Below are 21,793 nucleotides of genomic sequence, written 5' to 3'. Positions count from 1 at the left end.
GGAGGGAGGGTGAATGTGAACCAGACTGCACTGGGGAATCAGCAGCGGAGAGAGTCAGCAGCTCAAAATGTTCTATTCTAATTGTGTTGCAATCTTGTAAAATTGTGCATAATTTATGATTAATTTGTGAAGGTTATGTATCTGTAGAATTGTGCCTGTGATGCGGCTGCAAGTTTACATGTACGTTCTTGTGTGGATAACAATAAACTCCGCTTTGACTTGGAAACGGACTACAATTTTTGAGCGGTGTGCTTTAGGAAAGGAGAACAGAATGGACTTCAGATAGAGTGGGGAGCTGTGGTGAAGGAGCATCATTTTGCATCCTTTTGCATTTTCTAACATTCTACAGACTCTAACTGTGCAATGTAAATAATCTGCATTTTAACTAATTATCCAAAGTTATCATAGTTGCCATACAATGAAGAGTGAAGCTGAGTCCACATTAGGGCTCCGAACAAAGAATATGCATACTGCTGATAGCATGTAGGCTCTCATGAGTCTTTGTGTTAATTGTTTTTCTTTTCTTTTTCCTGATCATTGCTGCTGTCAGTAACTCTCCCAAAGACAAGTGCTATAATCTGAGGGTATAAAGCATCTTGGAAGGTACACTGGGCATTCATAAACTCCAGGAAATATAGTGCCCCGTTCACCGGTATCTAGCACCTGTAGACAGAATTGAATGAAGCTCTTTTTGGTAAATGATTCATATTTGTATAGTTCACCTCTCAATAGTAGCTACAGGTGAATGCCAGTGGCTGACCAAACTGTTGTAGTCCTTCAAAATCTATCTAATCACAATGTGTTATTTTTATATAGTACTTTGTGGAAGGAGGCTAAACCTCATAGACTTCCCCTGCTAAAGTACCACCACAATTTTGATATGATGGCTGTCTAATTGCTTCAGAGGCTGGATCATTTCTAGCAATATTTTTTTTTACTTACACCTCTTCTGGTAATCTACTTCTTCACATTTTTTTTCATTCCCTACCCCACATGTATATTCAATCTCCATGCTGCCACAGATCTTTGCTTTGTTCTCCCACTCATTGCATTCCCCAGCTCACCACCTTATCTATATGTTGAAACTTGTCTTATTTCTAATTTTTTTTCAGTTCTAATGAAAAATGAAGCTCGATGACCGAGCTGTATCACACTGATTCTGATCCACACCAGGAAGCTGCGGTCTCCCCCAGTGGTCGCTGAGTAGTCCCGCACTCCTGTCAACCACATCAGACTTTAGGCTGCACCTAGACCACAGGCTGAGTGAATTAAGGTCAAACTTACAGACCACACTGATAAACTGACCATTCATGTTGTCTTCTATGCAGAGATAGGTGGCTATGAAACGATGAAACGAGCTGCTGTGCACTCTGCAACAATCTTTCATTTCTCCACCAAACCCTCAGCTACTTATCAATGGTTTTTGGACTTGCTAATTCAGTTTCCATCACCACAGATCCTACCTGGCCTGCTGAGTATTCCCAAAGTAATCTTGTTTTTAAATCAAAAATAGCAAGCTGGCATTTCACGTTTAAACACTGGGCTTTATTTACATCCATCAGCTCCTAATACTTTGTCTTTCTACCTTAACAAATTTTACCTTAATTGATTGAAATATCTTTTTTCCCTTTCTAAAGCATTGCAAAATTTTAGTCTTCCTATCGTTAAACTCAATTTTATAACTTTATCTTCACCAAATAAAATATTATGGAGTCATGTCTTCTTTCTCTCCTCTCACAATATATATATATTATACACACACACATATACATATATATACATACATATGCATATATATATCTATACATATTATATGTGTGTGTGTGTGCATGTGCGTGTATATAAGGTAGAAGGAGATGAGTTATACAGCTCTCGTTACGTGCACCTACAGTTCAACTGTTTGAGTGACAATGCAGAAATTTTTAAGTTAATAACTCATATCCTTCTACCTTGGGCCATGAACTTATCAATCACCCCTGTTGTGGACCACTTTCTGGAGGTCCAAGACTCCGACTTCTACAAAGAAGGGATCCGTATGCTCCATGACTGCTGGACTAAGTGTGTAAATGTAGGAGGGGACTATATTGAAAAATAAATGTGCAAAGGTTTTCTAAAATTGACTCCTTCTACCTTAGGCCACGAACATATCAATCACCCCTCGTATGTCTTAGGCTCCCAGAAAATAGAGCAACTAATTATAACTTAATGATTTAGTGTCAGAATCAGTCTTGCAGTCAAGCCATTTCAACGTTTACCAATCTGCCCTCTCTAGCACACACAACATGAAGGGTTTACTCACATGAAGTTCACGCAGCCTGTGCCCGCAGGTGGAGCGATCCAGACGAAACTGAGGTTGGTCTGTGGAAGGTGGCTGACGTGAGATGCCACAACACTGCACATGAACTGGGATCCAAAGGGCTGATCAGACATGAACCCTGTAACAGCAGAAAGCGCATCAGACAATGTCGATAAGGAACTCTGACAAAAAAAAGTCACTATCCCGAAATAGTAACCTCTTTTCTCTTTGCACATATATTGCTTGACCTGCAGAGTATTTCTTGTTTTATTTAAGTGGCTCATTTGCATTGATGATTTCTTGTACACGTTCTGGATAGCTCTTTAGAATTGAGATTTCATTGCTTCAATAAAAGTAAAGGTCCCCACTGTGATGGGTTAAGGTCACAACATCACATTCCACCTGCCACATGTTAACTTTGTTTCTGCAAAGTATGAGGTTTTTTAAATTGTGGAGGCTAAGCAGACTGTTAACTGAGAATCCAGTCAGGATGCCAGATGTTTTTTTTCACATTATTGGATTAACTTTTAGATTTAGTGTTTAATTTGGCCAAGTCAGCTAGGATAGAAAAAGGACTGATCACAGCAATGTACAAGATGTTCTTTTTAGGATACCACTACCTTTGCTGAATTACAAATGTGTTTTAAAACTGGTAGTAACTTTCCACTGCTCAGCACCAACAGTTCCCGTGCAGACAGAGAAAGGTTTACCCACCTATGACTCTTTTGTTGCTTGCTAGATGTCACACAGTTCTTGTGACATCTCACTCACCACTTCAATCTGTTTGCCTCCAATCTCAGAAAAGCTCCAGCTACAGGCCCCTCAACGCAGCCAAAATATGTTTCCGTGCTCAGCAACACGTCACCATATGCTTTGGTGTCTTTGGTGTTTGTGAATGAAGCAGAGTGTGAGGTTTCATGTTCCAAGAAAGCGTCTTAAGCAACACATTTTAAATAAGCTGATTTTTTACAATATGTCAGCCATATGTTTTAGTGTCATTGTAGATAATATACACCATGTAGGAAGGGTGATTGAAACCCACAGTTTTTAGGGAGGTGTGTGTGCATGTGTTCTGCAGGTGATATGAGTGAATGGGTATATGTGGTGCAGGTGGTGTTTGTACAGGCTGCTTGTGCCTGGAGCTAATAGGAAATGTGTATGGTACAGGTGTTATATGGCACTACATATAGGGTGTATGATATAAGTGTGTATGTGTGTGTGGACATATGGCACATATAGGGTATATGTGGAGCAAATGTGCACCTGTGATAGCTATGGGAAATTTTGTGGTGTAATTGCCATGTGCGTGCTCTCTGTACAAGGTGCCTGTGACATATAGTCAATGTGTTTATGACGATGGTGTGGTATGCACGGTGTGCATGTGATGTAGTATATACTGTATATGAAAAACTCCAACAGTTGTGCAGTCATAAGTTATTATTCTCTTGCACTCCTGCCACCACTCAAAACAAGCACACCTTCTATGTATTTTCTCCGATACAGTCTAAGGTATACTTAATGCTGGACCTCACACCGCCTTCATAAGAAAAAAATACAAGTCAAAGGAAATTGAAAGCAAATGGGGAAAAAAGAGAAACATCAGAGGTAAAGAGAAATAGCAACACAAAGAGATTATAAACTGATAACTAGTTTGCAACCCAACCCCTGTTATGATCTGGGGCGACACATCAGATACTGTTTTAAAAAAATGTGAATACTTATGACAACTTTTCCAAAGTATTTATTTGGTGATGAAATTCTTTGATATTTCTTTGGGTGCAAAAGGTGCTTTAAAAATACAAATGTGCTCCTACTTTGAATAAAACTATGAGCAACGCAACACAAAGAAATGTCCTGGAATAATTTTTGAAATTCTTCTCAACCACCATGCTGTTTCTTCTTCTGGAAAGTTATGAGATAAGCATGTGAAAGATTATAACTATTGCACCATAAGTGCTCTAACAAGACGTTCAATTTGAGAATTCTTTACTGAGAAGATAAACTTTATGACTTATGGAAATTTCTAAACCATCACAATACTGACAACAATCATTATATTCAAATTAACTACATTATATCAATTAATTGTGCTGGCTCTAAATGTGGGAAATAGGTAAAATAATCTGTAACTAATCCTGCTGAAGGGTCTCGGCCTGAAACGTCGACTGTACTCTTTTCCATAGATACTGCCTGGCCTGCTGAGTTCCTTCAGCATTTTGTGTGTGTTGCTCGGATTTCTCGCATCTGTACATTTTCTCTTGTTTGTAAACTCTTCACTGTCTGTTTCTGCAAATCTGAACCATCTACATTTTTATCTTCTCGTGTTAATGTAATGAATTTAAAAATATATTTTTTTCCACAGATAATTCTTTTTAACTAGTTGGTTGCCCTTTGTAAATATTGCAGCTAAATGGGTGAGGAAAATAGGGACAGGAATAGATGAGGAAAATAGGGACAGGAATAGGCCACTAAGCCATTGTCATTGACTAAGATCATGCCTGACCTGTGGTCTAAGTCTATGCACCATCTTTTCTCAATAACATACTAATAAGGAACAAGAGTAGGCCACCTTTCTCTTTAGCCTGATTTGCCATTCGTGATGAACATGGCTGACTACAACCTCATCACCATTTTCCTACACCAACCCAATATCTCTATTGTCCTTTAATATCCAAAAATCCAACCATCTATCTCTAATTGAAGACTGAGCCTCCATGGTAACAGAGTAATACAGCATGGAAACAGGCCCTTCATCCCAACTCACCTATGACATCTAAGATGCCCATCTAAGCTCACCCTAGTTGCCCACGTTTGGCCCACATCCCTCTCTATCTGCCATGCCAAGAGTCTTTTTAATATTTTTATTGTACCTGACTTAACTACCTCCTTTAGCAGCTCATTCTGTAAGTGAATGGCCTGTCTCCAAAACATAACATTTTTTCAGTTCTTGATACCGCTAATGGATTTTGGGGGCTCCCTTTAGCACCTGAGTACCAAGACCAATTTGCCTTCACCCTGGGTGGGCCACAGTATACGTGGACCAGACTCCCACAGGGATTCCACAATTGCCCAGACAGTTTTCATAAGATCATGGAGCAGACTTTGGAAAGCCCAATCTAACACCCAACCAGTTGACCACCTTACTATCTTTAGATGATCTACTAATCACTTCAGAAGATGAAGCAGGTCATTTAGGGGGTGGTAGCCAGTGTTTTAGAGATACTGCAAGGCGAGGGGTTTAAAATCAGTCCACACAAGGCTCAGACAGGAATGCAAACTGGACAGTACCTAGGCCGTACGATTTCCTCGGGGAGGAAGGACATATCAGATGACAGACATTCTGCAATCAGCACCGTGCCTCGCCCAGTGAAGGTAAAGGGAGTAAGGAGGGTAATGAGTCTATTCAATTACTACCATAATTTCATACCAGGGTTCTCAGCACTAGTGGCCCCGATACAGGCCTTGATTAAAGGAGAGAAGCCCCCTCTGGAGGAAATAAGATGAGGAAGAGGCTTTTACAGATCAAGAAAGCCCTGGTCTCAGTCCCTGCACTAGCGTTACCAGATGTGGCTTGTCCCTTTCACCTACACCGCAGCAATGAGGGGGGCATCACGATGCAGTGGTGGTGAAGGGCCACGGGGACACAAGAAGACCAGTGGCACATCATTCAACAAAATAGACACTCATTGTAGCAGGACTTCCCCGCTGCACAGCAGCTTTAGATTGCACAGTGTGGGCAGTGCAAGTAAGTGAACCTGTTGTGATGATGGAACAACTCATGCTACACACCCTCCATGCCACTGTACAGCTCCTGAACACAGGGAGGATGACAGCAGTCACTGACAGCATGGGAGGCAGTTCTCATCCCCAAAGACAAGTCAGTGACAATAGTAAGGTACACAGGAATGAACTATGCAAGCACCATCCTGACAGACAGGGAGGGACATGAGTGCCAAATGGAAATAGAGCAGGAGGAAGATATCAGTGTAAGAGAAACACCTCTGGAAGGAGAAACGGAGGAAACGGAGTCTCAGAGGTACATAGATGGGAAGCCATGGACTGGATGGGCTGTGGTGAGGGAAACAGGGGGCGAATTAGCTGAGGGAGCACTCCCAGGGGATTGCTCAGTCAGATGGTGGAACTGGTGGCTGATGGCCCTGAATGAAGCACTGCACTACAATAAGAGCAAATGAGTGTGTGTACGTGTGTGTGTATGTATATATATGGTCAACTGAAGTTAAACCCAGTTAAAATAGAAGAGGACCCGCATAAACCCCATAAACAATATCCTATAAAAGAAGATGCACTGACAGCTGTTCTGAGTATAGTAAATGAACTAGAACACCAGGGGATACTAAGAGAGATTACGCCAGCCACTAACCAATGTTTCCTCTCAGGTGTGCGCGTATGCGCGTGCTCACATCTTTTGTTACCAGCACATAAAGGAATTTAAACTGCGCTCAAAGGGTTGGCATGTTAAGTATATTCCACGATTGTACACAATCGCATTTCCTTTTCCAGTTTCTGATGCAGGTGGTGTTGACAATGTGGAGATGGCGATGATTTGTCCACAGATTTTAGAAATGGCTTATTTGTACAGTTTTTAATTTAAGAAGTTATTGATTCACTATGTTGTTTTCCAAAGAAGCAAAGGACATGAAGCGCAAAAGAACTGCTAGTTTATTTAAAGCAGAAAGGCTTAATGAAACAGTAGAAAATGCTGCACCAAAAGCTCATGAGGTTAGGAACTTGCAGCTACAAGACATTTTATGCACAGTACAGAAAGTGGTGTTACCTGTGTGCATTGTCGTGATGAAAAATTGCTGGAGAATTTGCAAGTGGGAAGAAGTGGAGTGGTATTTGGAAACTTGACTTTTTAAAGCATTATTAATTAAACAAAAACACATATTGATGGTGTGCAAAAGCTCCAGTGAGAAAATCCTTCATTACCCATGTTACGTACCCCGTAACTGGGTCGTCAAACCAGCAGAAATGGACCACTTAGTTGGAGTCTGGAACTAAGAAAGTTTTATTAAAGAAATAAGTAACACAGTACTCTAATCATAAAGATATAAATACAACAGGTTAGCAATGATAAAACACACATGTACACAGAACTAGGATAATAGGATCAATCAAGCTCTATCGCAGTCTAGGTGTAAAATGATCAGTCTCAAGTGACGCAGAGTTCAGTTCAGTTCGCAGTAATCGCTGCTGTGCCATGGGGGGCGGGGGGGAAGAGAGAGGAGAGAGGAGAGAGGAGAGAGGAGAGAGGAGAGAGGAGAGAGGAGAGAGGAGAGAGAGAGAGAGAGAAAATGATGATATTCAAATCGGATTCAAACAGACCTTTGATATTCCTCACAGTTAGCTTTCGGGCGAGCCCTTTGTAATATCTTCTGAGGTCACCGACTGTGACCCCTCCGTTCCGGATACGATAGTTCTTCTGTGGTGAACCCGGCACCCAGGCAAGGGCGGACACACACACCAGGTTCCCGCCGATCGTACCTTTCCACCCTGTGCGTCTATGGTCGGTCCCGCGACCAGACCTCCAAAACTTCTACCAACTTGTTGGGGGGGGAGCACAACGCACTTCCAGGGTCTCGTTACCTCGTGGTGTCGTGGTGTGTCTTGCCTTAGCGAACCTGTTCCTTTATCCCCCTGCTGGGGTATCGCCTGTCCATCAAACTTCAAACAGTTCAGGTTCAAAGCAACTGGTCTGACAATACTCGGAACTGTGTCTCTTTTCGTTAATCTCTCTCGTCTCTCATTAACATTTGGAATGTTTCTCTCTTTGTCTCGCTTATCAGCATCAATCTTCTGATAACTTGGTCGTTTGTCACACCCACTACAGGTCTGCTATGTATGTTTTGTGAGAGAGCAGATGAACGAGAACGAAAACAATCAAACCCAGAGGAGACCAACGTTCTTATTGACAGTGCTTTGCTAGCTGTTAGAATGAATACCTTATATATAAAATTCAGGTCGCACATGTTGTCACCGGGCAAAAAATTGCACAGCACAAGATTTTTGCGCAGATCGATCTTTACAAATTAAGGCTGATTTATACTTGTGTGTCAACTTGATGCCGTAAGTACGGCGTCGCCACGAACCCTACACAGAGCCTACGCGGATCCCTATGCCGTAGCCTGACGTGCAGCTCTCCCAAAATGTAACTACGCGTCGCAGCAATGCAAACCGCAACAACTGTGATTGGTCCGCCTGGTAGCATCGCATTTCCTCCTACGCTGCAATAGCTTCCCATTGGGCAACTGAAGGGCAGGGAAGGAACTCTGGCTGCAATGCTTTCCATAAAGCTTTACAGACCTCCAAAATTATGGAGGACACATTTAGCTTTTACAAAAAAAGACGCTCGCTTTAAACTTGTTTACCCCAAGAAAGACTATCCTGACCATGAAGCCTTGCACGGGCAGATGTGTGCACATGCACGACGTGCCCAAATTGCAGAGCGATGCAGACACACCAACGTACAAGTATAAATGCTCACAACGTGCTTAGGCCACTTGTGTAGATTACAGCGTCCAGTTGACGCACAAGTATAAATCAGCCTTAAGAGGGAACATTGCCACTAACTTGCCTGTATGGCTAGTAAAGAAGCCTAATGGATCATTTTGTTAACAATAGACTATACTACTCTTAATAAGACTATGCAGACACTGCATACTGGACGAGCATCCAAATGTTGCGACTGTGAACGAAGTTACCAAACAGACACAGTTGGTCGATCTAAAAGTCTTTATTTGGGACACACATGAACTGACAGCCATTGGAGTCACTCGAGAGCGAGGCTCCCCAATCCAACATTACAGCACATTTTTATATGTTAAAGAACAAAGGTAAAAGGACGATTTCTATAGTTATAATATCCTCATAATAATACTTCTGAGTTGCATGTAAGTTTCCAAATTCCTGGGTCTTCCCACAACACACCCAAAATGAGTGTTAATTACTGTGGTCTCTGGGTCATACTTATGTAATGGGGTGTTGATTACATTTATGCCTGTGCAGACATCTCAGGTTGATGGGGTGTTGATTGCATTCATGCCTGGGCAGACATCTCAGTCAATTGGATGTCTCCTGATCTGCAATTTAGTCTAAGATGCAGCTTCAGAAAGAACATTGTTCTGAGCTGCGTTTTAAATTAAATCTACATTCCATATTCAGATCTGAAGGTTGGTTGCTGTTGAATTTAATACTTGCTATATACCCTAACTCCAGAATACACCCTAACATGACTGGCCAAGTGTCTTTATTGTACCTGACTCAATTAGCTCCTCTAGCAGCTCATTCCATGAATTCACCAGCCTCTACATGAAGTTGGCCTTCAGATCTCTTTAAATTTTCCCCTCTCACCCTAAATCTTTACCTTCTAGTTTTCAATACCCATTCCCTCATGATTTTATACATTTCTGTAAGGTGTTGGCGCGTGGCCAAGTGGTTAAGGCGTCGGTCTAGTGATCAGAAGGTCGCTAGTTCAAGCCTCAGCTGAGGCAGTGCGTTGTGTCCTTGAGCAAGGCATTTAACTACACATTGCTCTGTGATGACACTGGTGCCAAGCTGTATCGGTCCTAGTGCCCTTCCCTTGGACTACATTGGTGGCATGGAGAGGGGAGACTTGCAGCATGGGCAGCTGCCGGTCTTCCATACAACCTTGCCCAGGCCTGCGCCCTGGAAACCTTCCAAGGCGCAAATCCATGGTCTCACAAGACTAACGGATGCCTATGAAATGTAAGGTGGTCACCCCTCACTCTTCTACACTTCAATGAATAAAGCCCCAGTCTGCTCAATCTCTCCCATAACTCAGGCCCCCAAATCCTGGTAACTTCCTGTAAATCTACTTTGCACTCTTTCCAGTTTCATGCAATATTTCCTATAATCAAGGGGCCTCAAAACAGGGTAATGTTTACCCTGGGTAAACATAAACAGGGTAATCAAAAACTGCATAGTCCTCCTGAGGTCGATCATTTCAAAGATTCACCATACCCTAAGTCGGGAGTTCCAAAACTTCTTTATGCCATGGACCAATACCATTAAGTAAGAGGTCCGTGTACCCTAAGTTGGGAAGCACCATCCTAAGTAAATAAAATATCTCCTCTTTTCAACATGAAATTGTCTACAGAGGATATAGGTCAGTTGAAAAGCTGGACAGAGATTTGGCATATGGAATTCAATCTGACAAATGCAAAATGATGCACTTTAGCAATTTTAAAATCAGTAGGACATATACAGTAAATGGTAGGTCACTACAGAAAGCTGATGAACAGAGGGTCCTTGGAATTTAAGACTAAAAGTTCCCTAAAAGTGGCAACGTACTGTAGGCAAATAGGCTAGTGAAGAAGGCATCTGATATTCTCACTTCATTGGTCAAGACATAAAGGATAGAAGTTGGCGGGGTACGTTATGTTGCAACTTTACAAAACACTTGTTAGATTGCACTTTGAAATATTGTTTGCTGTTCTGGTTGTCTCATCATCAGAAGTGGGTTTATGTTGGAGAGAATGCAGAGAAAATTCATCAGAATATTAATGAATTGGTGGACTTTAGTTTTGGGACTTGTTTTCCCTGTAGAGGAGGGGAAGGCTGAGGAGTGACCTGATAGAGATATATAACATTTTAAGAGGCATACGAAGGGTGGACAATCAGAATTTTTATCCATGCTAGGGGTATCAGAAATAAAAGGGTATAGATTTAATATGAGAGGAAGGAGTTTCAAAGGGGATTTGAAGAGAAAGCTTTCTTTGCACAAGAAGTGGTTCATTTCTGGAATTTGCAGCTACAGAAGATGGTAGAATCAGATGGTGGGATCACAAAGAGACATTTAGACAGACACTTGCATAGACAAGGCAAAGAAGGACATCATATAGGCAAATGAGATTAGTGTAGATGGGCACAAAGGTTCGCAAGAATGTTGCGGGCAAAAGGGCCCATTTCTGTGTGGCACAACTCTATGAAAAAGTGTCAAAGTTCTTTACAGCCAAATAACTTCTATTGAAGTAGTCACTTTTTATAACACAAGAAGCACAGTGGTCTATTTTTGTAGAGTAAACTCTCCCGAACAGTGATGCATCAGTGAACTTTGCATTTGAGGGATAAATGTTGGCCAGGATACCCGGTATTTGCAATAATGAAATTGTACCCTTTTTGTCCACCCTAAAGAATAGAAATGATTTTACTTTAACCTTTAAATCTACAAAAGAACACCTCTGACAGTGCAAAACACTTTCAGTGCTGCGGTGAAGCATCAGTCTAAAAGCTTGCGTGGGACGTGAGTCCAGAGATCCTAAGTGGGAGGATACCTGCTACCAATTAAGCCTTGGCACACACTCCAGTAAATAAACCAAATGAAAGGATGAAAACACATTTTGAATTTTATATATATTTTGGTTAAAGATAAAATAATTTAACATTTGCTAGAGGGACTGACCATTAGCATTAATATCAGTATATGTGTCCCTGTTGTACACAACTAATCTTTTTTTGAATAACAATTGCAGTGTACAGCTGCTGCAAATGATAAGCATGGACAGATCCTCTTATCAATGGAATGCAGATACAGTACAAGAATGGACTGGATTAGTCGTCTGGAAATTAAAAAGTTACTGAGTACGGGTATCTTTTAAAAGGGATTAATTTACATAGAATAATGAGAGAACTGCTTGGGGTCAAAGGCTGGGAATCTCCAAACAGTTGCCTCCTCCCTCCCTGTTCTTGCTTTTTCTGGAAGCTCATTAATAAAGTTGGTTATCTTGTGGGAAGCAGCATAAACTAAATATTCAAAAGCGAAAGATGAGATGGCACCACATAATTATCTGGGACATCCTGGAACAGAAAAGGAAACAGATCTTTACTGACTGGGTGCATGACTTGCAGGCAACATTCAGGTCAAGCTCTGGAAGTCTTCCTGCTTTTTATCATAGACCTCCAAAAGTTTACAGAAAGACATTTTATAAGAACAATCTCTATCTCATTCTTTCTAATTACCTGCACATATATTTACACAGCTGAAATGTTTGAGTCATTCTGGTGTAGTACTAGGAAAGATTCAAATGGTTGTGGGCTCTCACTTAAATCTCTGATCCAGTCTCAATCAGAAATTAGTATTTCCAGGTGGACAGACTTTGCCAAAGATTTATCGCAAAAGTTTTCACTTGAATAAAATATACTGTGCGAGTAAAATCAGACCTCCTGGTACAAAATCAAGGTATAACCAAAAATGGAAATTACAACTTAAATTTATAAAAGGATCTTCCATGTGCTGCTACACATCAAAAACATTTTAGATGCTTTAAGAATAGAAAAGGCATTAGAAGTTCCTTTTTTAAGGATGTCCTATAGAGCTTTATAACTAATTAATTACCTTCCTAAAATGCAGCAGCCAGTTTAATCCACCAAGGACTGGTCTGATCTGGTCTCAACCATAATCATGGCTGGGGTAGTATGAGAGATTTCAGTAGACTTGGGCAAGCAGAAGGAAAATAATACCAGCTAAAGTACCAATTTCCAGACTATTTGGGTGTTAGTAGTCTAAAAAAAATTGCGAGTCATATTTGACATTGCTCTACAGATATAAGTGTGTTGATAGTGGTTTATATGGAAAGGTAAGCCGGTGAACTTCACAAAACAAAGGGATAAAGCCACAAGGTGTTTCAACTACTGTAGTAATGAATATGGAGAAAGAATAGTCAGCATTTTAAATAGAAGAGACATTAGTGATAGTATCTGCAAGAGAAGAAAAATAGGAGACATGAGTAATTGAGCTGATCGATCAATAGCTATAGCACATTGGAGATGTGTTAACTGATTAGTTTTTAGTTTGTTTTAATAGATGAGTTTGATGTACTGTTTTGGTCAATGAAGTAAATGACTGAAGTGATTACCATGAATTAAATTCCTGATGGTTCAGTAAGTGAAATGCTCCTGGCAAAGCGCAGCAAAAATGTGATTGGTACAAGTTCAAAACAAACACATTAGTGTGAGCATTTTGCAAGATTGAAACTGCACCAGAATGCAAGTTGATTGGTTAATTGAAGGGAAACTGACCCTATAGAGCCCACATGATCTTGGAATTAAGTTGCTATGTCACAACTGGGAGGAAACAGGTATTTTCTAGGTAATATGCATGACTTTGACAATGTAATGTTCCCAGATTTCTTCTTCTAAGTGTCATCCTAGATACCTGTTATGGTCGTGGTTTGGGAATTTGTCTACAACGAGTCATGCTGGTGATGGAAGCGATAGTTACAAATCAGATTCCATTCAAATGTAGCCATAAAGACTGGGAAGTTTTAAATTTTTTCTGGATGAAAAAAGCTAAAGTGGGCCAAGTGTCCTCCCCCAGTTTCTGGTAACCTAGTTCTGTCCTCTGCCAACCTGCTTTTCCTCAGCTGCACAGTACACTTCATTGACTCATCAATCACTATCTGAATGTTTCAAATTTCTAAAATTATACCCAGTACAACTTTGAATCAACAGCCCAATTATTACATTTTTGACAACAATGATTACATTCTACCAACAATTAGTTTGTGATAAATTTAACAGAAACATTTGTACACCCCTTGCTTTACGAAAGTTCTTGAGGTATCTTGTTCATTGTCACTGCAGATCACTTGCATGTAATTTTCCTTATATGATACAAAAATGCTTTGAGGATCGAATTTAGTCTAAATAGAACCTGTCTCTCACTCTAAAATGTTGAACTGTAAATGTGGTAACATAATTTTTCTTGACCCTTATGGTTATGCACTCAGGACAGGTAATAATGATAATAGCTTTGCAAACTGTGATGTACAGTTAATTAATCTGAAGTGCCACTAATTTTATCACTTTTAGTGCTCATGTTGGTCACTGATGGAGCTATTTAGTATCAAGTTAATGCCTTTTTTGCACTATCTTCCCACACATAATATTATCATCATTTCTCATATGCCTGTAAAGCAATAAATCTGGGAAGCATGGTACATAAATGACTTAGTAACACAATGATCCTCAGTTAAAATTAGATTCACTCCACATCCTATTAATAATTACACCCATTATTGGTTTAGACATAACAACACCACAGTAGATTTTATATTAACAGACAAGTATATACTAACAAAACATGACATTAAACTGTCAGTAATCTTCATCAACTTCACCTCCAACTTCCAACCTGTCCTCAAATTTACCTGGTCCATTTCCGACATCTCCCTTCCCTTTCTTGATCTCTCTGTCTCCATCTCTGGAGACAGCTTATCTACTGATGTCTAGTATAAACCCACGGACTCTCACAGCTACCTAGGCTATACCTATTCCCACCCTGTTACATGTGAAACCGCCATCTCTTTCTCTCAATTCCTCAGTCTCTGCCGCACCTGCTCTCAGGATAAGACTCTCCATTCCAGAACAAAAGAGATGTCCTCCTTTTTCAAAGAAAAGGGCTTTCCTTCCTCCACCATTAATACTGCCCTCAATCGCATCTCTTCCATTTCACACACGTCTGCTCTTACCCCATTCTCCTGCCACCCTATCAGGGATGGGATTCCTCCTGTCCTCACCTATCACCCAACCAGTCTCCGTGTCCAGCACATAATTTTCCGGGCCTTCCACCATCTCCTACAGGATCCCACCACCAGGTACATCTTGCCCTCCCCCCGCCCCCCCAATTTCTACTTTTCCGACATAACTCCCTTTCCATTCATCCCGCCACACTGATTCCCCCCCCCCCACACTCCTGGCACTAGTGCTATACCTGCCCCTAGACCTACCACGTACAAAGCCATGTTGACTCTCCCTAATAAGTCCCTGTCTATCCAAATGCTTGTAGATTCTGTCTCTTAGTACTCCCTCCAATAACTTAACCACTACTGACGTCAAATTTACCAGCCAATAATTTCCCGGATTACTTTTCGATCCTTTTTTAAACAATGGAACAACATGAGCCATTCTCCAATCCTCTGGCACCTCACCCATAGACACTGACATTTTAAATATATCTGCCAGGGCCCCTACAATCTCAATACTAGTCTCCATCAAGGTCTGAGGGTATACCCTGTCAGGTCCTGGGGATTTATCCACTTTAATTTGCCTCAAGATAGCAAGCACCTCCTCCTTTTCAATCTGTACAGTTTCCATGATCTCACTACTTGTTTCCCTTAATTCCATAGACTTCATGCCAGTTTCCTTAGTAAATACAGACCCAAAAAACCCATTCAAGATCTCCCCCATTTCTTTTGGTTCCGCACCTAGCCGACCACCCTGATCTTCAAGAGGACCAATTTTATCCCGTACAATCCTTTTAATATACCTGTAAAAGCTCTTTGGATTATCCTTCACTTTGACTGCCAAGGCAACCTCATGTCTTCTTTTAGCCCTCCTGATTTCCTTCTTAAGTATTTTCTTGCACTTTTTATACTCCTCAAGCACCTTATTTACTCCGTTTCCTATACATGTCATACAGCTCTCTCTTCTTCTTTATCAGAGTTGCAACATCCCTTGAGAACCAAGGTTCTTTATTCCTATTCACTTTGCCTTTAATCCTGACAGGAACATACAAGCTCTGCACTCTCAAAATTTCTCCTTTGAAGGCTTCCCACTTACCGATCACATCCTTGCCAGAGAACAACCTGTCCCAATCCACTCTTTTTAGATCCTTTCTCATTTCTTCAAATTTGGCCTTCTTCCAGTTTAGAACCTCAACCCTAGATCTTTAGAACCCTAGAACCTGGATCTTTATCCATGATCAAGTTGAAACTAATGGTGTTATGATCACTGGAACCAAAGTGCTCCCCTACACACACTTCCGTCACTTGTCCTAACTCGTTTCCTAATAGGAGATCTAATATTGCATCCCCTCTAGTTGGTACCTCTATATATTTAGAAAACTTTCCTGAACACATTTTACAAACTCTAAACCATCTAGACCCCTAACAGTATGGGAGACCCAATCAATATATGGAAAATTAAAATCCCCTACCACCACAACTTTATCTTTCCTGCAGTTGCCTGCTATCTCTCTGCAGATTTGCTCCTCCAATTCTCGCTGACTATTGGGTGGTCTATAATACAACCCCACTAATATGGCCATACCTTTCCTGTTTCTCAGCTCCACCCATAAGGACTCAGTAGACAGGCCCTCTAATCTGTCCTGCCTGAGCACTGCTGTAACATTTTCCCTGACAAGCAATGCTACCACCTACACCCACCACCCCCACCCTTCATTCCTCTGTCTCTATCATGTTTGAAACATCGGAACCCTGGAATATTAAGCTGCCAGTCCTGTCCCTCCTGTAGCCAAGTTTCACTAATTGCGATAACGTCATAATTCCACGTGTCAATCCACGCCCTCAACTCATCTGCCTTCCTCGCAATACTCCTAGCATTGAAATATATACACCTCAGAAGATTTTTACCACCACTCACAACCTTTCTATTTGCGGCTTTGCTTGAACTTTTAACATCATTTATTTTCACCTCAGCCCCACTGTCAGCTCTGGCACTCTGGTTCCCATCCCCCCTGCAAATCTAGTTTTAAGCCTCCCCAATAGCACTGACAAACCTCATTAATTAGATCATTGCAGGCCGGGCATCTATGGAAAAGAGTAAACAGTCATGTTTTGGGCCGAGATCTCTTTTCTATAGATGCTGCCTGGCCTGCTGAGTTCCTCCAGCATTTTGCGTGTGTTGCTTGGATTTCCAACATCTGCAGATTCTCTCACCTTTGTGCTACAATTTTACGACATACAGTTTCAAACTTTAAATCAAGAATCCATTCATTGTGAACTGCTCTTGTGTGTACAGTAACAATTTTTATATTAATAGCTTTGTAATACTTAGTACAATTAATGTATTGCAATTAATTGGTCCAGCCACTGTGGCAAAAAAACCTATGTCTCCAATTAAGTGCACCTAGATAGAATGTGCAGCATTAACGGCTTTTTTGGATAACTTTGGAGAGCTTTCTAGTTTAGATAGATAGTTAGATGGATACTTCTTTGATCCCAAAGGAAATTACACTGCCACAGTAGCATTACAAGTGCACAGATATACAAATATTAGAAGAGAACCAGGAAACAATAAAAAATAAAAAATAAGTGACTTCAGTCTAACAGGAGAGGGTCATCACTTCCCCAGCTATAGGTTGACTCATTATAGAGACTAATGGCCAAGGGTAAGAATGACCTCATATAGCGCTCTTTGGAGCAGTACAGCGTATTATTAAAAGTGCTCCTCTGTTCAGCCAAGGTGGCATGCAGAGGGTGAGAAAAATTGTCCAGAATTACCAGGATTTTCTGTAAGGTGTTTTGTTCTACAACAGCCTCCAGTGTGTCCAGTTTGACTGCTATAACAGAGCCAGCCTTTCTAATCAGTTTATTGAGCCTGCTGGCATCACCGTGTTGATGCCATTGCCTCAGCACACCACTGCATAGAAGATCGTACTGGTGACAACAGACTGCTAGAACATATGAAGGAGAGGCCTGCTTACTCCAAATGACCTCAGTCTCCTCAGGAAGTAGAGGCGACTCTGGCCGTTCTTGTACACAACCTCTGTGTTGGTGTTCCTCTCAAGTCTGTCATCAGGTGCACCCCCAGGTACATGTAGGTCCTCATCATCAGTAGTAACAGGGAGCAGTGCAGGCTTAGTTTTCCTAAAGTCCATCACCATCTCCTTTGTCTTACTAATGTTGAGCTGCAGATGATTAGCTTGCACTATTTGACAAAGTCCTCCACCAGTGCCCTGTATTCGTCCTCCCTTTTTACAAGCAACTATTGCTGAGTCATCAGAGAATCTCTACAGATGACATAGCTCAGTGTTTTATCTAAAGTCTGAGATATACAGGGTAAACAGGAAGGGAGCCAGTACAGTCTATGGTGAGGCCCCAGTACTGCTTATAGCCATATCTGACACACAGCTCTGAAGCCGCACAAACTGTGGTCTGCCAGTCAGCCAGTCCATTATCCGGGATGAAATGGATGTGCCAACCTGCATTGAACAGGACTTTCCCCCAAATAATAAGGCTGTATGGTATTGAAGGCACATGAAAAATCAAAAACCATGATCCTCATAGTGCTGCTCTGTTTATCGAAATGGGAGTAGGCGCTGTTCAGCAGGCAGATGACAGCATCGTTGACTCCAATGTGCCCTGGTTGGCAAACTGCAGGGGATTGAACTCTGATCTGACCAGTGGTCGGAGGTGAGCCAGGACCAGTCTCTCTAGGGTTTTCATGATGTGTGAGGTCAGGGCCACTGGATGGTAGGCATTCTAGACTTTCAGCTGGCCCTTCTTGTATACTGGGACACTTTCCAGGCTGAGACTCAGATTCCACACAGCTGCTCAGCACACTCCTTCAGGCCCTTGGGACTCACACCATCCGGTCCCAATGCTTTCCGTGTCTGTGTTCCCCAGAATTCTTCTTACCTGCTCAGTCATGAAGGTGAGTCCATGAAGAGTGGGGAGTTGTGGAAGGTGGGGGCCGGGGGAGGTGAAGATCGGGACAATAGCAGTTGGTATGTGGAGGTGTAGATGGTAGATGCAAGGCAAGGAAGGGATGTTTATGATAAAGAGCTACATTCAATATCAGAATTCATATGTACAGATGGAAAACGTAATGGAAAAGATAAGAGGGTATTTTTGCTTTAATAGTGGATGGAAGCGTTAAAGGAAGGTCTCTCATGTTCTGCATCAAGGGTAGCACAGGAAATGGCTGCTCAGCCATGATTTTATTATATGACAGAACAGGGATGAGTGGTCAAATGGCCTATCTATTTCTGATGTTCTTATTATTTATAAAAATACATTAATTGCAATATATTTAAATTTATTAATGCAATATGTACATTAAATTGCCCGTCCTTTATTTTAATTGAAGACTTGTACATCACTGGGAGCTTGGCAATTATTGAGTTGCATTTCCATGGGCTTCACAAGCATTAGAGCATTAGATTGTGACCTTTAGCTTGTTTTATTTTCCATTCAAACAACTTTTAGCATAATTGAAAATAGTGTAATGCATGTGAAGTCATTAATAGCAGTGTGGCTCACACACAACACACTTACTAGCAAAATGAATCATGACATGAAATGGAAATAACTGGTGTGGGGTATACTGAAAAGGATGAAAATTCTACCTTGTTCTTGATTATTTCAGTGGAATTATTTGTATTCTGTGGAGAATAAAGATAGAGATCAAAATGTTTTTCAAACATGAAAGTTAAGCTTGCACTGAAGATCTGCAATGAATGCAAATGAACAGTGATCAACTGTCTGCAGACTTGATCAGCACAGTTTTATTCTGTCTTTTTGAATGCATTGTGTGGTGCTTACCAGTGGAGATCCCTGTATACTGATTTCTATTGTTTGAGAAAATTGCAAGATTAAGGAAGATAGAAAGCCTTTACCCTCAGATCAAAATTAATGATGATTAATTGGTTAGCAGTACACATTTATTGCATGGAAGCAGAGAAATGTACTTGAAAGAAACATTGTCTATAATTTATCAACTGAGAGGTAGAGAGTTCAGTTCTTTAGTTCCTTTGTGTTCAATTGAATCTTCATCTTTGAAAACAATAGATGGAAACTAAAATTCAATACCATGAATCTCGAAATACTTCTACTCAAGCCCTTGAATGGAAAAGAAGCAAATTCAAAAAACATTAATTTAAAATGTAAATTCCTAACTATTGCAAAAGTAAGTTATTTCCGGCTCAATCAAGAATTATAAGAAATATTTAAGAATTCCACAAAGACAAAAGAGACTGCAGATGCTGGAATCTGGAGCAACAACCTTCTGCAGGAACTCAGTGGGTCAGGCAGCAACTGTGGCATCAGGACAGAGAAATACACTGTCTCAGGTGAGACCGTCTCCTGTCTCACCACTCTCCAACTCATCTAACTGGTGTAAAGTTGAGTTGGGGAGTGATGAGACAGGAGCCTGAGGTATTTGGTGGACTGGGGTGACATAATTTTCCCACAGGTCTCTCCCCAGTCTTGCCTAGCTGGGTTAGGTTCCAACTGCCATTCACCTCTACCCTAAAGGTTTCTGTTATTACCTCCTTTGCTTAGCTGATTCCAGTACTGGTAGCCTTTTGGTATTCCTGCTGATCTCCCTCCACCTTGCTTCATCTACCTCTCATTTTTACCTTTCTGTCTGCCTCCATTTATCACCTATATTACACTGCCTCCCAACACCACTCTCCTCTCCACCTTGCTTTCACAACCTGCCCATCCTCTTTCGCTCCTCCTCAGTTGACCAGTCACCACAGGCTTCTATCTCACCAGCGCCCCCCCTCTTTTATACTAGTCACCACATCTCAGTGTTGGTGCAGGGTTTCAACCCAATACCACTAACACTCTGTGCACTCGATCCCCTATATTCACTGGAACAATAAGCATCTTCTTGCGCCAACATCTCCATCTGATGATTAAGTAAACAAAGTACAAAAAGGTCTCAAAAATGCTGAACATCCATGTTTTAGAGACAGGTCATCTATTATGCAACGATAGCATTTCTACTGTAATATTATCAAACACTGTGCTGGTGTTTCTTAACCATCTGAGTCCCAATCCTGTCCTTGCCAAAAATCTACACTCATGATCACCAAGGGAAAGGACACTTATTGTTAAGTGGAATAGATGGGTGCAATGGGTACAGAATTCCTTCTCAAGATGAAGGTCTTAGAAAACTGTTCTCAAATTGTGTGATATTTTGTTGACCTTCCCCTTATATGGGCAGAGATGTGAGTGCAATTATTTGTATAATCAGATTACTGACTGTGATGTATCCTCTTTCAGACTTTCATACATGAGTGTGCCATGCAAAAATTAGTTTAGGACAATATCTTTAATTAGAAGTATACAGCAAAAAAACCAGTAAATATCATTTGGTCTAGAGGCCAGTTGCAGGGCATTGGCAGAGCAAGATTAAGCATCAAGTAATGCCTACATAGGTAACTTTACACTGAGATACAAGCATGTTAACATACAGAATTGGCTTCATATAGTTAGAAGGTTGCACTGCTCAGAAGTCCTGTCAAAAAGTGGATTTTGGTGGCATTATTTAGAAGTTTCTATTTCACAAAATGCTATTAATTGCATGGGATCTGCACATCAGGAGTCAGCAGCACTACATTAATGTAAGAGTGCCTCCATTTGGAATAAGCAACACATTTCAGAAAAACTGTTATCCTGTTTCAAACTCCTAACTTCTCAAGTGTCAAAATCAACACTTCTTTTAAATCCTGTAATCTAGAGAATGTCAGAAAATGAAAAATACTTTATACACACAACTATTAGTAGAAATTTAGTTGTGTTAAAACCCATATTCTAGAAAATATAATCTTAAATCTATGTATAAATATAATCGAAAAAAACCCAAAAGGTTTACCACAGAAGAATCAATATTACTGATAGAACAAGGAAATTGATTACTTTGTTTCAGAATTAAGTGACCAATACAAAATATTGAAAAGTACCTGCAGTAGTGATAGGGGATTCGATA

The 21,793-nt window shown here is 40.9% G+C and overlaps 1 protein-coding gene across 3 annotated transcripts in view; it reads right to left on the bottom strand.

Annotated features, from left to right (window-relative positions):
* LOC140186845 (reelin-like) overlaps positions 1-21,793 on the bottom strand; it is a 319,577-nt gene that overhangs the window by 248,502 nt on the left and 49,282 nt on the right. For all 3 annotated transcript variants that reach the window (XM_072241501.1, XM_072241502.1, XM_072241503.1), the window contains exon 3: positions 2,300-2,435. In XM_072241501.1, the coding sequence (XP_072097602.1) occupies positions 2,300-2,435 (136 nt within the window). The remainder of the gene's footprint in view (positions 1-2,299; positions 2,436-21,793) is intronic.

Source organism: Mobula birostris, chromosome 23 (genome assembly GCF_030028105.1).
Source record: "Mobula birostris isolate sMobBir1 chromosome 23, sMobBir1.hap1, whole genome shotgun sequence".
In the NCBI taxonomy this organism is placed as follows: Eukaryota; Metazoa; Chordata; class Chondrichthyes; order Myliobatiformes; family Myliobatidae; genus Mobula; species Mobula birostris.
The sequence above is the reverse complement of the archived record's forward strand: the minus strand, read 5'-3'. Positions and strand labels throughout refer to the sequence as shown.